The 15823-nt window shown below is 47.0% G+C and overlaps 1 protein-coding gene across 1 annotated transcript in view; it reads left to right on the forward strand.

The window, feature by feature from the left end:
- IGF2R (insulin like growth factor 2 receptor) overlaps positions 1-15823 on the forward strand; it is a 133628-nt gene that overhangs the window by 80297 nt on the left and 37508 nt on the right. Inside the window, exons 19-29 of the mRNA XM_050789196.1 lie at positions 49-228; positions 5393-5494; positions 7230-7331; positions 8086-8278; positions 9608-9778; positions 10550-10693; positions 10800-10975; positions 11569-11656; positions 12963-13178; positions 13933-14063; positions 14413-14510. Coding sequence (XP_050645153.1) covers positions 49-228; positions 5393-5494; positions 7230-7331; positions 8086-8278; positions 9608-9778; positions 10550-10693; positions 10800-10975; positions 11569-11656; positions 12963-13178; positions 13933-14063; positions 14413-14510 — 1601 coding nt within the window. The remainder of the gene's footprint in view (positions 1-48; positions 229-5392; positions 5495-7229; positions 7332-8085; positions 8279-9607; positions 9779-10549; positions 10694-10799; positions 10976-11568; positions 11657-12962; positions 13179-13932; positions 14064-14412; positions 14511-15823) is intronic.

Below are 15823 nucleotides of genomic sequence, written 5' to 3' on the forward strand. Positions count from 1 at the left end.
GACCGTATCTTCCGAGGGAAAAGCCTGACAAGACTGGTTTCCTTGCAGGGCTCCTTCACTGAAGTGGTTTCCATCAGTAACTTGGGAATGGCAAAGACTGGCCCGACGATTGAGGACAGCGGCAGCCTCCTCCTGGAATACGTGAATGGATCGACCTGCACCACCAGCGACGGCAGACAGACCACATACACCACGAGGATCCATCTCGTCTGCTCCAGGGGCAGGCTGGTAAGGCACTGCCGCTGGCCGGTGACCTTCACTGCTGCGTTTTTTGACTGAGCGTTGCCTTGTGTGTCTCTTGACAGAAACGGTCTTGGGGTGGGTGGTGGAGTTAGGCCAGTCTTAGTTCTGCTCAAGGTCAGCCTGCAGTATATATGTGCACAGGCAGGGAGTGATTTGTGGTACCTTCATGGCTGCGATTTCTGAAGTGTAAGCCACATCTTTTGCTGCGGAGTTGGAGGCTGTGGTGACAGACACTGTTTCATGGATTTTCTTTCTGAGTCATACAGACATTATCTTGCCTCTTAGTTCTTGTGAGTTGAGGATCGTGGCAGTGGAACGGGGCTTAGAGATAGTTTGGTCCTGTAGGAGCCGAGGGAAAGCTTCCCTTTCACCCTTTGAAGTTTCCCTGAAAGTCAGCTGTCAACAGGAGAAAAGACATTAAAATGTTAACGTGCGTAGCACCGGGGAATAAATAGCAGGAGAAAGATGACCCAGTAGCCTAATGCGACACAGAAGATTATGTACCCTATTTCACAGGGGAGAGGGAGATGGGGGATGCAGACAGTTCTTTTGAGGGGGCAGCAAATGATTATTTGGGAGAAAGAATGGACAGAATGGACAGAAATTAACTTGCAGATGATTCTCTTTGGAGCCTGAATGAGGAAGGCATTATCTTGTGAACAAGTCTGTCCAGGTGTGGTTGCTGTCCTCAGTCTTCTTTTGTGGGATAGATAATGAGAGTTTCTTTTGGAAAGAAGCCTTCTTGGTCAGGTAAGGAAATCCCAGAGAAAGTCCCTCGCTGTGCTTGGGGGTGGAGGTAACAAGGCACAGTTAAAAGGACGACCTTGATTCTCAGGCAGCTTCTCAGCATGTCAAAGCACCAGTCCTTGAGGTATTGCGTTCTGAGCCCCAGCAGCCCAAACCACAAAGTCCACAGATAGGAATCTGAGGCTTGATATATCTCAGGCCTATGGGTGAACAATGAGGGTTGTACGTGTAATACAAAACAGGAATAAGAAATTAAGGCTGAAGGCTGGGCACGCTGGTTCAGATCTAATCCAGCACTGTGGAAGGCCAACGTGGGAAGATCACTTGAGGACAGGAATTGGTGACCAGCCTGGACAACATAGTGAGACCCCCATCTCCAAAAAATAAAATAAAATTCAGCCAAGTGTGGTGGCTCATGCCTGTAGTCCCAGCTACTCTGGAGGCGGAGGCCGGAGCACTCCTTGAGCCCAGGAGGTTGAGGATTCAGTGAGCCATGATTGCACTGCAGCCAGGGAGGCAAAGCGAGCCCCTGTCCAAAAAAAAAAATGGGAGGCAGAGATGGAAGGATTGTTTGAGCCCAGGAGTCTGAGACTAGCCTGGGCAACCTAGTGAGACCCCATCTCTTCAAAAAAAATTTAAAAATTAGCCAAGTGTGGTGGTGTGCACCTGTAGTCCCAGCTACTGGGGAGGCTGAGGTGGGAGGATCACTTGAGCCCAGGAGGCAGAGGTTGCAGTGAGCTGAGGATGTGCTACTACACTGCAGCCCCTTGGCAACAGAGCAAGATCTTGTTTCAAAATAATAATCAGATCAGCAACTTCAGCAAAGTCTCAGGTTACAAAGTCAATGTGCAAAATCACAAGCATTCCTGTACACCAGTAACAGACAAACAGAGAGCCAAATCATATACCCAAAGGATTATGAATCATGCTACTGTAAAGACACATGCACATGTATGTTTTTTGCGGCAGTATTCACAATAGCAAATACGTGGAAAGAGCCCAAATGTCCATCAACGATAGACTGGATTAAGAAAATGTGGCACATATACACCATGGAATACTATGCAGCCATAAAAAAGGATGAGTTCATGTTCTTTGCAGGGACATGGATGAAGCTGGAAACCATCATTCTCAGCAAACTATCATAAGGACAGAAAGCCAAATACTGCGTGTTCTCACTCATAGGTGGGGATTGAACAATGAGAGCACTTGGACATAGGGCGGGAAACATCACACACTGGGGCCTCTCAGGGAGTGGGGGGTTGGGGGAGGGGTGGCATTAGGAGAAATACCTAATGTAAATGATGAGTCAATGGTTGCAGCAAACCAACATGGCATATGTATACCTGTGTATCAAACCTGCGTGTTGTGCACATGTACCCTAGAACTTAAAGTATAATAATAATAAAAAGACATTTTAAAATCGTAATAATAAAATGAATTAAGGCTAGGAGGTATAGGAGGTGAGTGGGATTGCTGTTGGCCCTGAGTTCCTTAGCCAGAGGAGGACAGCAGACCGTGTGGAGTTTGCTTTGCTCTTCTCTCCATGGAAATGCTTTGGGGCCATTTTATACAGTCCCAATTGCTTCTATTTTTTAATTGGGGTAAAATACATATAATATTAAACTGACCATTCTGACTGTCTTTGGGTTACATATATTATACACATCTCTAGTGTCCTGTGTTTATCACCAGTATCCATGTCCAGGACTTTTTTTCTTTTTTTGGGACAGGGTCTTGCTCTGTCGCCCAGGCTAGCGTGCATTGGGTGCCATCATTGCTCACCGAATCACTGCAGCCTGAACTTCCTGGGCTCAAGTGACCCTCTCACCTCAGCCTCCTGAGGAGCTGGAACTACACGTGGAGTTACCTGTAGTTACCAAAATGGTTTTTAAAGCTTTTGTAGAGATGAGGTCTCTCTATGTGGCCCAAGCTGGTCTTAGAACTCCTAGGTTCAAGCAGTCCTCCTGCCTCAGCTTCCTCAAGTGCTGGGATTATAGGTATGAGCCACCACACACAGCCTAGAAATTTTTTGATAGTCTCAAATCTAATTTGGAAAGGAGAGCTTTATTTCTCATAAAGGTTTGCAGCCTGCAGGGTGGCCATTTCTGACAGGCTGGGAAGCATAGCCTCAGGCCAAAAGCCAGAAACAAGCACTGGGAGGGAGGAAGACTAAGACACGAATGGATGCTGAACACGTTAGTCAAGTATAGATATTCAGCAGGTTACAGGAGCAGCTATGCATATTCATGAAGGGATGGCATGCACACGCGTGGTAGGCAACATGTATGCAGCATGTGTCCCCACATTCATTTTGGGTTGGAGACGTAACATTTAAATGTATTACAGTTAGGCCCTGTATGTCGAAAGGTGAAGCAGAGGGCATGAAGGCTCTCTGTGTGCAGCCTCCGTAGACGGCCAGGACCACCTGGGAGTTGTGGTCTCTTATCAGGAGGGAATGCTGATCGATATTGTGTTGTCAGAACTGCAGAAAAGGAGGGACATTGTCAGGCGGTGGATTGATACCAGCAGCAGAGTCTTTGAAAAGGGCCGGCTTCTGTTTGGCACTCAGGGAAGAGAGCCTAGCAGTTAATGAGGAGAGGGGTGTAATGAGGTATGTCTCACCTCCCACCTGTTACGGACAGGAATGCAGTTTTTAAAGTTTCTCTGGGGTCCCCTTGGCCAAGAGTGGGGTGTGTTCAGTCAATTGTGGGGCTTAGGATTTTATTTTTATTTCTTATTACCTGTAGTTTTAGGTTTATAGCAGGGTCGTGTGTTTTTGAGAAATTATCAAATGGTTAGGAGAGTGGAGAGACCGGAAGCCATGTTCATTATCAACTAAATTATTAACAGTCCGTTGTTAAGGGTGTGTGGCAGCTTCCTCAAGCCCCACTGAAACGAGCCAGCAGGATGCGTTCCACCCTGCAGTGGCCCAGTGGGTGCCGCCTCACTCGCCTGCCTGGTCCGCTTTGTCGCTGGCTAACGCTCTTTCCTGAGCGACACTTCTTTAGAGTTGGAGATCTCTGTGATCAGGGAATGAATGACGGGCAGGCTGAGCTTGGCCCATGCTCTCTGCAAGAGGTGTTCTGTCCGGATTGTACACACTCTCCTTAGGTTCACCTGAGCTTGGGCCGCCCACTTCTTTCAATCTCAGGAGGGATCCAGGTTCTGTGTTGCACAGGGAGATGCCCAGGTTGCCCAGTTCAGCCTGGTGGTCTCTGTCTTGGGCATGTCTGTGCATTCCCTACCTGTGGACCGCCCCCTCCCTCTCTGGTTTCTGGTTGCCGTTGAGACACTCGGTAGTTCCGGAAAATTGTTGAATCCTTGGTTTTCCAGCTTTTCTATGATACCTTGTTTAGTTTACAGAGTAACTTCATGTTGTTGTCGTGTCTGTCAGCACTCACATGGGGCCTGCTGCACAGCAGCGGCACGGGAAATACACTCACTGAGGGATTCAGGGCCACTGTCCCAGGGGTTTGCAGTCACAGAACTTTCACAGGCTAAAGCTCAGTCCCTTTCACAAGCACATTGTGAAGTGGAAGGAGCAGGTGTGTTTTTGTTCTGCTGTTAGTGTTGCTGAGGCCTGCAGTGGGTGGGGGCTTTCCAGGGCAGAGAGCGCTTGATGGGCAAGCCACTCAGTGTCAGTGGCTGTTGTTCCTGAACCCGTGGCCCTGGGCAAGTGTCTTAACTTCGTTGTGCCTCGGTTTTCTCATTTGTAGGCTGTGTCTGTGGGTCATTGTGAGGTGCAGTTGAGAAATGCTAACAAAACTCAGTGCAGTCCTGGTGTGTGATAAACACTCCCTGATTGGCAGCTCTACCATGGCCCGTGTGGTGGTGGTGCTGTCACCAACCCAGTAGCTCTCTGGGGTAGCTTTTCATGGACACATACGCACCAAAGGGCACACAGATAATAACGTGACACAGCTGGATGAGTGTCCACAAACTATACATCAAGAAAGGACATGCTACCCGCTAGGAGCCGTCCTGTGCCTTCCTGACCTCTGACAGCACAGACCAGTGTTGCCTAATCCTGAGCTGATGTCAGTGAACCCTGTGTACTATTGCCTTTGTATATGGCTTCTTGCATTCAACTTTTTGTGTAAGGTGCTTCTCAGAACCTTGGACTCAGACCTAGGTTTGGATCCAAATTCTACCATTTACTGCTGGTGTGATTTCTATATTTCTGAATATCCAAGCGTAAGAGATTATTTTGCCTTCATAGGGAGAATGAGAACATTAAATTCTAATTAGGTAACGCACATTAAGTGTCTAGCTGTATTGGCTGACTCATAATAAACATCCAGAAGATTTTGGCTATTTTTATGTCTCAGGCTAGTATTCTTATGGTTAGATCAAGTTCCATGTTACTGTATTAACTTTTACCCTGGATTTGCCCTTTCAGAACAGCCACCCCATCTTTTCTCTCAACTGGGAGTGTGTGGTCACTTTCCTGTGGAACACAGAGGCTGCCTGTCCCATCCAGACAGCAACGGATACAGACCAGGTACGTGTGCTTTCGCCTGGCCCTCGTGCTGAGCTGCCTGATAGACATCGTCAACTCACCCCAGTGTTCCAGCTCTGAACTGACCCCTGCCCCTTCTTTCTGAATCAGTTACTGCATTGCATTGACAGTGGGTGTCTGCAGGTCACCCTGAGTTCCTCTCCACCCCCAGCTCCCAGCTCCTAGCTCCTGGGATAAGAACCAGGTCCCTCAGTCTTACTCTGCCCACTGTAGTTTCCTTCCTTTTGTTTCCATTCCTTTGTTTCTCCCATGTGGCAGTGGCATCTTGGTGGGCTCTGGGGCTTCTGCACCACTGGCAGATGTCTGACTATTCGATACGTCACTCCACACCTAAATCATCTCAGTGCCTGTCCCCTAGAGGGTAGAGCCCATATGTTTTAATGTGACCCTATCCATAGAGCACAGCCTGCAGGTGTTAATGGGATCCTGTCTATAAGGCCTGTGTGTCTCGTCTGTGCATCGGCCAGAGCCCACAGGTTACTGTGGTCTTGTCTATAGGGTGAGGCCTGTGTGTCTCACCGTGGCCCTGTGTGTAGGCCAGAGGCCACAGGTGTTACTGTGCCACTCGAGGCTCTCAGTGCCTACTGTGTCCTCTGGCTCTTCCCGCCCTCTGCCCGGGTCCATGCTCTCCCCTTGTTGAGTGCACCCTGCAGGGCATAGCAGTAAGCTGCTCAGCAACATTCTCTCTGACCTCCCCAGGGTAGTGAGTTGTTTTCACAGCACCATGTATATTTCTTTATGGTGGGACCTGTTTGCCACTTCCTGTTCTAAGCTACACCGCAGACTCTGGCAGCAGAGACCAGGGCTTTTTCGAACCAACAGCCCCGGCACAGGGCCCTGGCTTTGTAAGTGCTCAGTGAGGGCAGGATGTCGGGCGCCCTGTTCATGGACAGTGTTTCTGCGTCTGTGGCCACCGCCCCCTTCCCTGCATGCAGTGGACAGAGGGAGGCCCAGGGCAAAGTTAAATACGGAGAGGAGAGGATATCATTTGACAGTCACCTGACCATACGTCCCATGATTACCTTAAGGGAGTAATTGAGACAGAAAACAGAACATGAGTTTTCTTAAGATGTTTATTTTCTTTAAGAAACTAATTTATGGGCTGGGCGCGGTGGCTCACGCCTGTAATCCCAGCACTTTGGGAGGCTGAGGTGGGCAGGTCATGAGGTCAGGAGATGGAGACCATCCTGGCTAACATGGTGAAACCTTGTGTCTACTAAAAATACAAAAAATTAGCCGGGCCTGGTGGCGGGTGCCTGTAGTCCCAGCTACTCAGGAGGCTGAGGCAGAAGAATAGCGTGAACCCGGGAGGCGGAGCTTGCAGTGAGCTGAGATCACGCCACTGCACTCCAGCCTGGGCGACAGAGCGAGACTCCATCTCCCAAAAAAAAGAAAAAAGAAAAAAAGAAACTAATTTATGAGTCTTATGTTTCCTCTCCAACTTTAGGGAGTAACAGTAGTCTTCTTAGAGAAATACGGTAGCCTTAACAGCTTCCAGGTGAGTGTCATCTCTGAGTCTGGGCTCACACTTAGTATACTTTGGTGTATTTGAAGAGGCTCCATGTAGGGCTACATTTTTGATAGGGATTTTGAAAGTAAATGGAGAAACAGCTTTGTCAGGTGCGTACTTGCAGGTTTCTGGAGGTGCTGTATGTTTGTTTTGTTCCTGTGGAATTGGTTTAAATGCGCCCCTTTTCCCCCATTTTGTTTCCTGTAGGCTTGCTCTATAAAGGATCCCAACAGTGGATTTGTGTTTAATCTTAACCCACTAAACAGTTCGCAAGGATATGTGTTCTTCAACATTGGGAAGACTTTTGTGGTAAGAGCTATACCATGCATTTCCAGTTTGCTTTGAAACAAGGGCAGAGTGCATAATTGAAGTCACCTGCACCTGCTGATTCAGGAGACAGAATTGCCCAGGCCACTGTGGTGGCAGGTCTTACTCAGAAGGAGATGGGAAAATCCGGATTTAAGGGAAAGATGAAGTAAAACCATTTACCACCATTCTGGCACAGTTCAGACGTGAAGACTGTTATTCTTCAAATCATAAGTTGTTCTCTTTAAAGAAATACTTCTATCTGTAGTGCTGACGGTCTCTCCTTACTGTATCTGCACACCAGAGAGCGTTATTTTCATTTTTACAACTATAATAATTTTTAATGGAATGATATCAAAATTTTTAAGAAATGTAGGGTACCGCTTTACTTCTAATTAACATGATTTCAACAATATGTACTTTCTCATAATTGAAAATACTGTAACATTATGACTTCTATGTCTTCCCTCTCTTATATATGGTACATTATTACATGCACCAGATCTTATGCATTTATAGATACAGGGATGTATAAGTTTAAATGATGTATATATACTAAACCTTAGAGGCAGGTTATAGATACTGCCCTTTGAACTTAGGTACTAACTGTACTAACATGCTGGAAAGTGGAAAGTTGGTAAGTTGACTAACAGATAAGAAACGTTTAACCTAGTGGGATTTGGAGTTGCTAGGGTTCTTGTCTATGGAGATACGTGGCATCAATTTGTTTGCATGGCTCTTACCGTCTGATCTGCAGTTTAATGTCTGCGGCACAATGCCTGTCTGTGGGACCATCCAGGGAAAACCTGCTTCTGGCTGTGAGGCAGAAACCCAAACTGAAGATCTCCAGAATCTGAAGCCAGAAAGGGCAGTCGGAATTGAGAAAAGCCTCCAGCTGTCTACAGAGGGCTTCATCACTCTGACCTACAAAGGGCCTGTCTCTGCCAAAGGTGAGCTCAGAGCCGTGTTGTTTTGTAGCTACAAAGGGCCCTGGTGGCTCTGTGGCTGGCCATGCAGCTTCCTGAGTGTAGGATGTGCATGCTCCCCTGTCGCCATGGGCTGTGCTGTCCACCTTGCTGCAGGAGCCACCACGTTGGTCTTCCAGCGTTTGACCTCGCATACAGGAGTCCCATTATCCGCGGGTTCACTTTCTGTGATCTCACATGGTCCGAAAACAGTAAGGTATTTTGAGAGAAAGAATGAGAGAGACCACATTCACGTAACTTTCATTACAAGTATTGTTACAGTTGTTCTGTTTTATTGTTAATCTCTTGCTGTGCCTAACTTACAAATTGAACTTCATCCTCGGTATGTGTGTATAGGAAACAGCATAGTATATATAGGGTTCTCAATTTCAGGCATTCACTGGGGGTCTCGGAACATATCCCCCCACAGATAAGGGGGGCTGCTCTAGCCCGTATTCAACACAGCGGTCAGAGTGATGTTTCTGAAATGTCTCATCATATCACTTCCCAGCTCAGAACACTCGGAGGCCCTGCACTGCACCTAGAGTAGAAGCCAGCGTCCATAGTACGGCCATGGGACACCCATGGGGGCTCTCTGAGATGATCACCCCCTGCTCTTCCCGCTCAACCTGCTGGCCTCACTGTTGCTGATATGAGCGAAGTGCAGTCTCCCCCACCCTCCCCTCCTGAGTCTTTGTACTTGCTGCTCGCTCTGCAACCAGCACAGCTGTGGGCAGGCGTTTTCGTCTGCTTCATTCGTTCCTGTACGTGGTGGGAACTTAGTATTTGTTCAGTAAGCCAACAGATTAGAGTTACATTGTCTTCTGTTGCTTGGGTTGATAAACTCGTGAGATTTAAATATTTTCTAGAAGAGTAGGAATGCTAGGATGTTAGGCTCATGGTAGAAATCTGTCATAACGTAGGCCACCGTTGCAGTGTGTGAACCTGTCATCACATAGGCCACTGTTGCAGTGAGTGTGTAAAGCTATCGTAACATAGGCCACCATTGCAGCGAGTGTGTAAACCTGTCCTAACATGGGCCACCGTTGCAGTGTGTAAACCTGTCATAACATAGGCCACTGTTGCAGTCAGTGTTTAAGCCTGTCGTAATATAGGCCACCGTTGCAGCGAGTGTGGCCACTCTGTTCATGTCGAGTCCCTCGATACAGACTTGCTGCCCTGGTGTCATTGTTCCCACGAACGGCTGTGAAGCTTGTTGTCAGTGGTGGCCTTGTCCTGTTGCTGCACTGTGCTTGTGGGCTGCGTCATGAATACTGTTCTGTTTCTTAAAACCTGGGCCTTCTTGCTTTACAGGTTCTGCTGATGCTTTTATCATCCGCTTTGTTTGCAATGATGGTGTTTACCCAGCGATCTCCAGATTCCTGCATCAAGACATCGACTCTGGGCAAGGGATCCGAAACACTTACTTTGAGATTGAAACTGCATTGGCCTGTGTTCCTTCTCCAGTGGACTGCCAAGTCACTGGTAAGGCGGTGCAGCCTAAGAACTGAGAGGCCAGTCAAGAGTCAGTGTGTGTGTGAGTGGATATGAAGGTGTGTTTATATTTGTGTGTGTGTGGTGTGTATGCTTGGTTTTGCAGGCAGCGTGCCATTTCTGTTATATATTTTCTTTGAACGATGCCTAGAGTTGTAATGTTTTTCTTGAAGAGACTCTGACTGCATAGTTAAGTTTTAAGCTGTCTTTTGGGATCAGATGCATCTTAAGAACACAGAAGAAAACGCAGAGGAAACACATTTCACATACACTGTCAGAGCTGCTTATTTGGGGATGAAAAGAAAAGAAAAAAATGTTAAAACTCCCTAAGCTGTGCCCTGGAAGCTGACAGTGTATGCAGGAGACCGTGACCTCTGGGGTTGGCCCTGCCCCCTCTGCAGCAGTGGTACTTCCTTGTCAATGGAAGTGGGGGTTTGGTTTTTTCTTTAAAGAGTCTTTAGGGTCTCACTGTGTTGCCCAGGCTGGCCTTGAACTCCTGGTCCTAAGTGATCCTCCTGCCTCAGCCTCCGAAGTAGCTGGGACTACAGGTGCATGCCACCAGACCCGGCTGTGAAGGGCAGTTTTGAGGGACAGAGCGGGCGTGTTTTGTAGGCAAAGCCTCTCAGCCTCCTGTGGATTTCCTTATTCTTATAGTTAGGAATGCCAGCTTCACGCCTCCTCAGTGCTTATTTAGGGTGAAAGGCCGTTCTTGAGAGCTCACAAGGAGGCAGAGTTCTCCAGCGTGGTTTTTTGTTGTTTCAGACCTGGCTGGAAATGAGTACGACCTGAGTGGCTTAAGCATAGTCAGGAAGCCTTGGACGGCTGTTGACACCTCTGTCGATGGGAGGAAGAGGACTTTCTATTTGAGCGTGTGCAGTCCTCTCCCTGACATTCCTGGATGCCATGGTGAGTTCTACTTGGTCTCTTGATTGGCATCTGTTCATATTGTTAGAGCATTTGACTCAAGGTCATTGCCTTCCTCATGCCTAAACCGCTAATTCTGTTCTTCCAGGCAGCGCAATGGGGTCTTGCTTAGTGTCAGAAGTCAATAACTGGAACCTGGGTGTGGTGCAGATGAGTCCCCAAGCTGCGGCAAATGGATCTTTGAGCATCATGTATGTCAACGGTGACAAGTGTGGGAACCAGCGCTTCTCCACCAGGATCACGTTTGAGTGTGCTCAGATATCGGTGTGTGTTCAGACCAGCAATGACATGTTGTCCCTCGGTCACTCCATTTCCCATTTCCCTTGAACCTCTGAATCTTCCAGCTTGTTTAAAACTTGCCTGCGTTTTCATGGAGTTTCGGCCATTGCTGGGGTTTGACGAGAATGCACTCATTTCTTCAGGTCTTAAATGTTTAATAAATGCTATGTAGTTTGCACATGGAGGTCAAAGATTGGGTACTAACTGTGGCTATCATGTATTTAATTTTTTTTTTTTTGAGATGGAGTCTTACTCTGTCACCCAGGCTGGAGTGCAGTGGTGCAATCTTGACTCACTGCAAGCTCCGCCCCCCAGGTTCAAGTGATTCTCCTGCCTCAGCCTCCTGAGTAGCTGGGATTACAGGCAGCTGCCACTGCGCCCAGCTAATTTTTGTATTTTTAGTAGAGACGGGGTTTCACCATCTTGGCCAGGCTGGTCTTGAACTCCTGAACTTGTGATCCACCCACCTCGGCCTCCCAAAGTGCTAAGATTACAGGCGTAAGCCCCCATGCCCAGCCCCATTTGATTAATTTTTAAAATAAACAGGGAACAAATCAGGCTGTTGATTTATATTACAGGGCTCACCAACGTTTCAGCTTCAGGATGGCTGTGAGTACGTGTTTATCTGGAGAACTGTGGAAGCCTGTCCCATTGTCAGAGTGGAAGGTAGGACTGGGCCTGTCCCTATGAGTCATTTTAAATGTATAGGGTAGCAGACGTTCTGAACGATGCCTTAGATATGAGACCATGTGGTAACGGCCATAGCTGGGGTCATGAGACACACGCTGGGGGTAGATAATTTCTCATCCTTGAGCTTTTCTTTTTACTGAAGTATCCCGGCCCGCGGGATCGTCGAAGCAGGCCCTGGAGGAGGGGGTGGGAATTTGGGGAACAAGAGACACCAGAAATGGAGACAAGACAGTGCTCTGATCAAGTCTGGTTTAATGGCGGTAATGCAGTGCCTTATATACACTTGGAGGGGGAGGGGTTGGGCCAGAGGCGGAGATGATCTCATCGCAGAGGGCGTGACCAAGTAGGTATTGGTTTCTCTGGTGGAACGTCATGTTGCACCTGCGCTGTTAGTTGGTAATTTTCCCCGGCATGGGATGGTGCCTGTGCTACAAAGTAACAATTTTCGCGGCTGCGGGGGGGGGGGGGGGGGGGGGGGGGGGGGGGGAACAAGTGAAGAAGAAGCAGGAAGAGCGCCATCTATTATGAGGTATTGATACAAAAGAGAGACAACAAATCTAGGGAGGAGGTAGAAGGTGGAAAGGAATAGAGCTCGGGCGTTTAATCATTAATTATTATTTGCTATGGCCGGGGCGCGCAGCTCCGGACACTGAAGCACATTGCTAATTTCACCAGTGACATTTTTCTTGTATGCTTGGATTGATGGGTTTTTGGCATCTGATGCTTGAAGACACTAATGTGGGGTTTGGTTTTGTGTTTGATGAAGCAAGTCTTTTTTCAGGGACCTAGACTTTCCTAGAAAGCTGTTTGCCTGGCGAGTTGTATTATATATTAACAAAATCATGTGAAAATGACTTTTAATGCCCATTTATAGCTGGAATTTACCTAACCAAAATTGTAAAACTTTTTTTTTTTTTTTTTTTTGAGACGGAGTTTTGCTCTGTTGCCAGGCTGGAGTGTAATGGCGCCATCTTGGCCCACTGCAACCTCTGCCTCTTGGGTTCAAGCTATTCTCCTGCCTCAGCCTCCTGAGTAGCTGGGACTACAGGGCACCCACCACCATGCCCAGCTAATTTTTATATTTTTAGTAGAGACGGGGTTTCACCCTGTTGGCCAGCATGGTCTAGATCTCTTGACCTCGTGATCCGCCTGTCTCGGCCTCCCAAAGTGCTGGGATTACAGGCGTGAGCCAGTGCGCCTGGTGGTTTGTAAAGCTTTTTGCTTGAAAATATGAATGCGTGTGTGGTTGCAGTGGCCCTTCACTTCTTCCATGTTCTTGAAGGAGACAACTGTGAGGTGAAAGACCCAAGGCATGGCAACTTGTATGACCTGAAGCCCCTGGGCCTCAACGACACCATCGTGAGTGCCGGCGAATACACCTATTACTTCCGGGTCTGTGGGAAGCTTTCCTCAGACGTCTGCCCAACAAGTGACAAGTCCAGGGTGGTCTCCTCATGTCAGGAAAAGCGGGAACCGCAGGGATTTCACAAAGTGGCAGGTACCATTGTTTGTCCTTTTCCTTTTGTTGCAAAGGAATGTAATTAAAGTATTTTGCTAAAGATGAATTTTCCTTTGAGTCAGAAACATGAGTGTTCTACTGTAAAAAAAAAAAAGCATATTAATGATATTTCAGATTTTGCTTGGTTTTTTTAATCAGAGTGCATACTGAAGGATGTTGGTAGAACATGTCTGTTTTATTCTTAGCCATGCCCGTTACTGACTCTAAGGTCATATTTCTCTTCTTTCCGACAACATCGGGACACAGTGAGCTAGCCAGTGATGGATGTTCTGAGGTAGTACTTGATAGCATTGCGTCAGAGGGAATGCATTTAGTACGAGGTTTGGTTGTAAAAATTACAGGGCAGGCTGTTGGTCCTTCATGCTGTTTCAGCAGTTGGGCAAGATTTAAATACATTTAGGAAATTGTAAAAATGAAGTCAAAGTAGCTGGTGGTGAGTACATGGACAGCCCTCAGGCACAGTGGAGAAAGTGGCATTCCCTTAGGTGATGAGGCTAAGGAATGCCCCATGTCATCATACACAGTTCAGTCTGTGACGTTGCAGCAGCCTTGGACAAGGGGAAGCCTGATTTTATTCCCAAAGTGTAATGTGACAGGAGTGCACGGTACCGTGCTGGTAGGCCAGGGATGCTTTGTCCCACACTCTTCAGAGTGTGGTGTCACATGTCTTAGGCTAAGTGTGACAGCCTAGGGACCTGAACCAAACCTTGTTTAACATCCTCCTTCTTTACAGGTCTCCTGACTCAGAAGCTAACTTACGAAAATGGCTTGTTAAAAATGAACTTCACTGGGGGGGACACTTGCCATAAGGTTTATCAGCGCTCCACAGCCATCTTCTTCTACTGTGACCGCAGCACCCAGCAGGTGAGCTTGTACCGACAGCCCTCAGCGGGGTCTTCTCCCCAGAGAAGTAATTTATTTAGTAATTTATGTTCGATGACTTTAAATCATAATTTTAGTAACCTTACCTTTTCCAGTTAACACCCTCAGGCTGCTGGGATCATATTAGAAAGAATCTGTCCTCAGATCTAATCACATCTCCTGGTTAGCTGAGTTTAAAATACCATTTACAGAAAATATGTTGAAACTTTCATCAGTTAGTGTAGATTTTCATGAACATAACCATTCTTTACTATTTTCATTCTTAAAACTCAAAGCATAAACTAAAGTTTTGCATTCTCACTTTTATATATGTGCCTCTTAACTTTTTTAGCCAGTGTTTCTAAAGGAGACTTCAGATTGTTCCTACTTGTTTGAGTGGCGAACGCAGTATGCCTGCCCACCTTTCGATGTGACTGAATGTTCATTCAAGTAAGTCAATGGATACGTTGTCTCTTTTGGACAGACTAACTTGGTATGATTTTGCTTTAATAATTAGTGATCTTGGGTACAGGGGATTAGATTAGTCAGTTGATTTACCTAGGACTCGGTTTGCTCATATTAAAATGAGGAGTCGGGCTAGGTTAGCTCTCAGCTCCGTCACCACCTTGAGCTGCTGTGGTGACTGCATGGGGAAGGGATTGGAGCCGAAGCAAAGAGTGGACACCGGCACTCTTGTGTGATCCACGTGTCAGTGAGCAAAGTGGGCCAGGAGTGGTGTGGTGACCCCTGCGATGAAGGCAGGTCTTCGTTGCATGTGATCGTCCACAGAGCGGCTCTCACAGCTTTGCCAGATCGCCCTCTGGACACCTGGGGTCCCATCCTTAGAGATTTTGGTTCTGTGGGTCTCCGGTTCTGTTTTTTGGAGGCATGCCCTGGCAGTTCCTCTCTGTGAAACACCCAGTACGAGCCCCTTGGTCACAGTTGACTTTCCTGGGGAAAAGTGCAGGCAATTCTGTTTCCTTCCAGCCTTTGTCCTGTTGTGTCATCTGTTATTTATGTAGGTGAAATAATCATTTGGTTTTAGGAATGTATGTAAATGCAGGCATTTAGTAATTTATGTTCAATGACTTTAAATCATAACTTTAGTAACCTTACCTTTTCCAGTTAACATTTTGTAAATATTTTCGTGTGAAACTAATTTGTTTCTCGTTTCTACTGGATGGGATATGTTCTCAGTAGATATCCCCGGTTCACTTAGCAGTTCTCTTTCTGCCATTTGAGGCTGCCTTCAGTTTTCTGGTATTTATATTCAAGGAATAAAACTTTGATTTTCTTTGCACATAAAGCTTTTTTCCTAAAGATACATATATATCTTTCCTAAAGATATGTGTGTGTGTATATATATTTGTGTGTGTGTATGTATATATGTATGTATTTTTTTTTGAGATGGAGTCTTGCTCTGCCACCCAGGCTGGAGTGCAGTGGCGTGATCTTGGCTCACTGCACCCTCCACCTACCTGGTTCAAGCAGTTCTCCTGTTTTAGCATCCCTGGTAGCTGGGATTACGGACACCACCATGCCTGGCTAATTTTTATGTTTTTTTTTTTTTTTTTTTTTTTTTTTTTTTGAGACAGAGTCTCACACTGTTGCCCAGGCTGGAGTGCAGTGGCGCGATCTTGGCTCACTGCAATCTCTACCTCCCAGGTTCAAATGATTCTCCTGCCTCAACCTCCCAAGTAGCTGGGATTACAGGTGCCCGCCACCACACCCGGCTAATTTTTTTGTATTTTTAGTAGAGATGG

This window comes from Macaca thibetana, chromosome 4, assembly GCF_024542745.1.
Source record: "Macaca thibetana thibetana isolate TM-01 chromosome 4, ASM2454274v1, whole genome shotgun sequence".
Lineage (NCBI taxonomy): Eukaryota > Metazoa > Chordata > Mammalia > Primates > Cercopithecidae > Macaca > Macaca thibetana.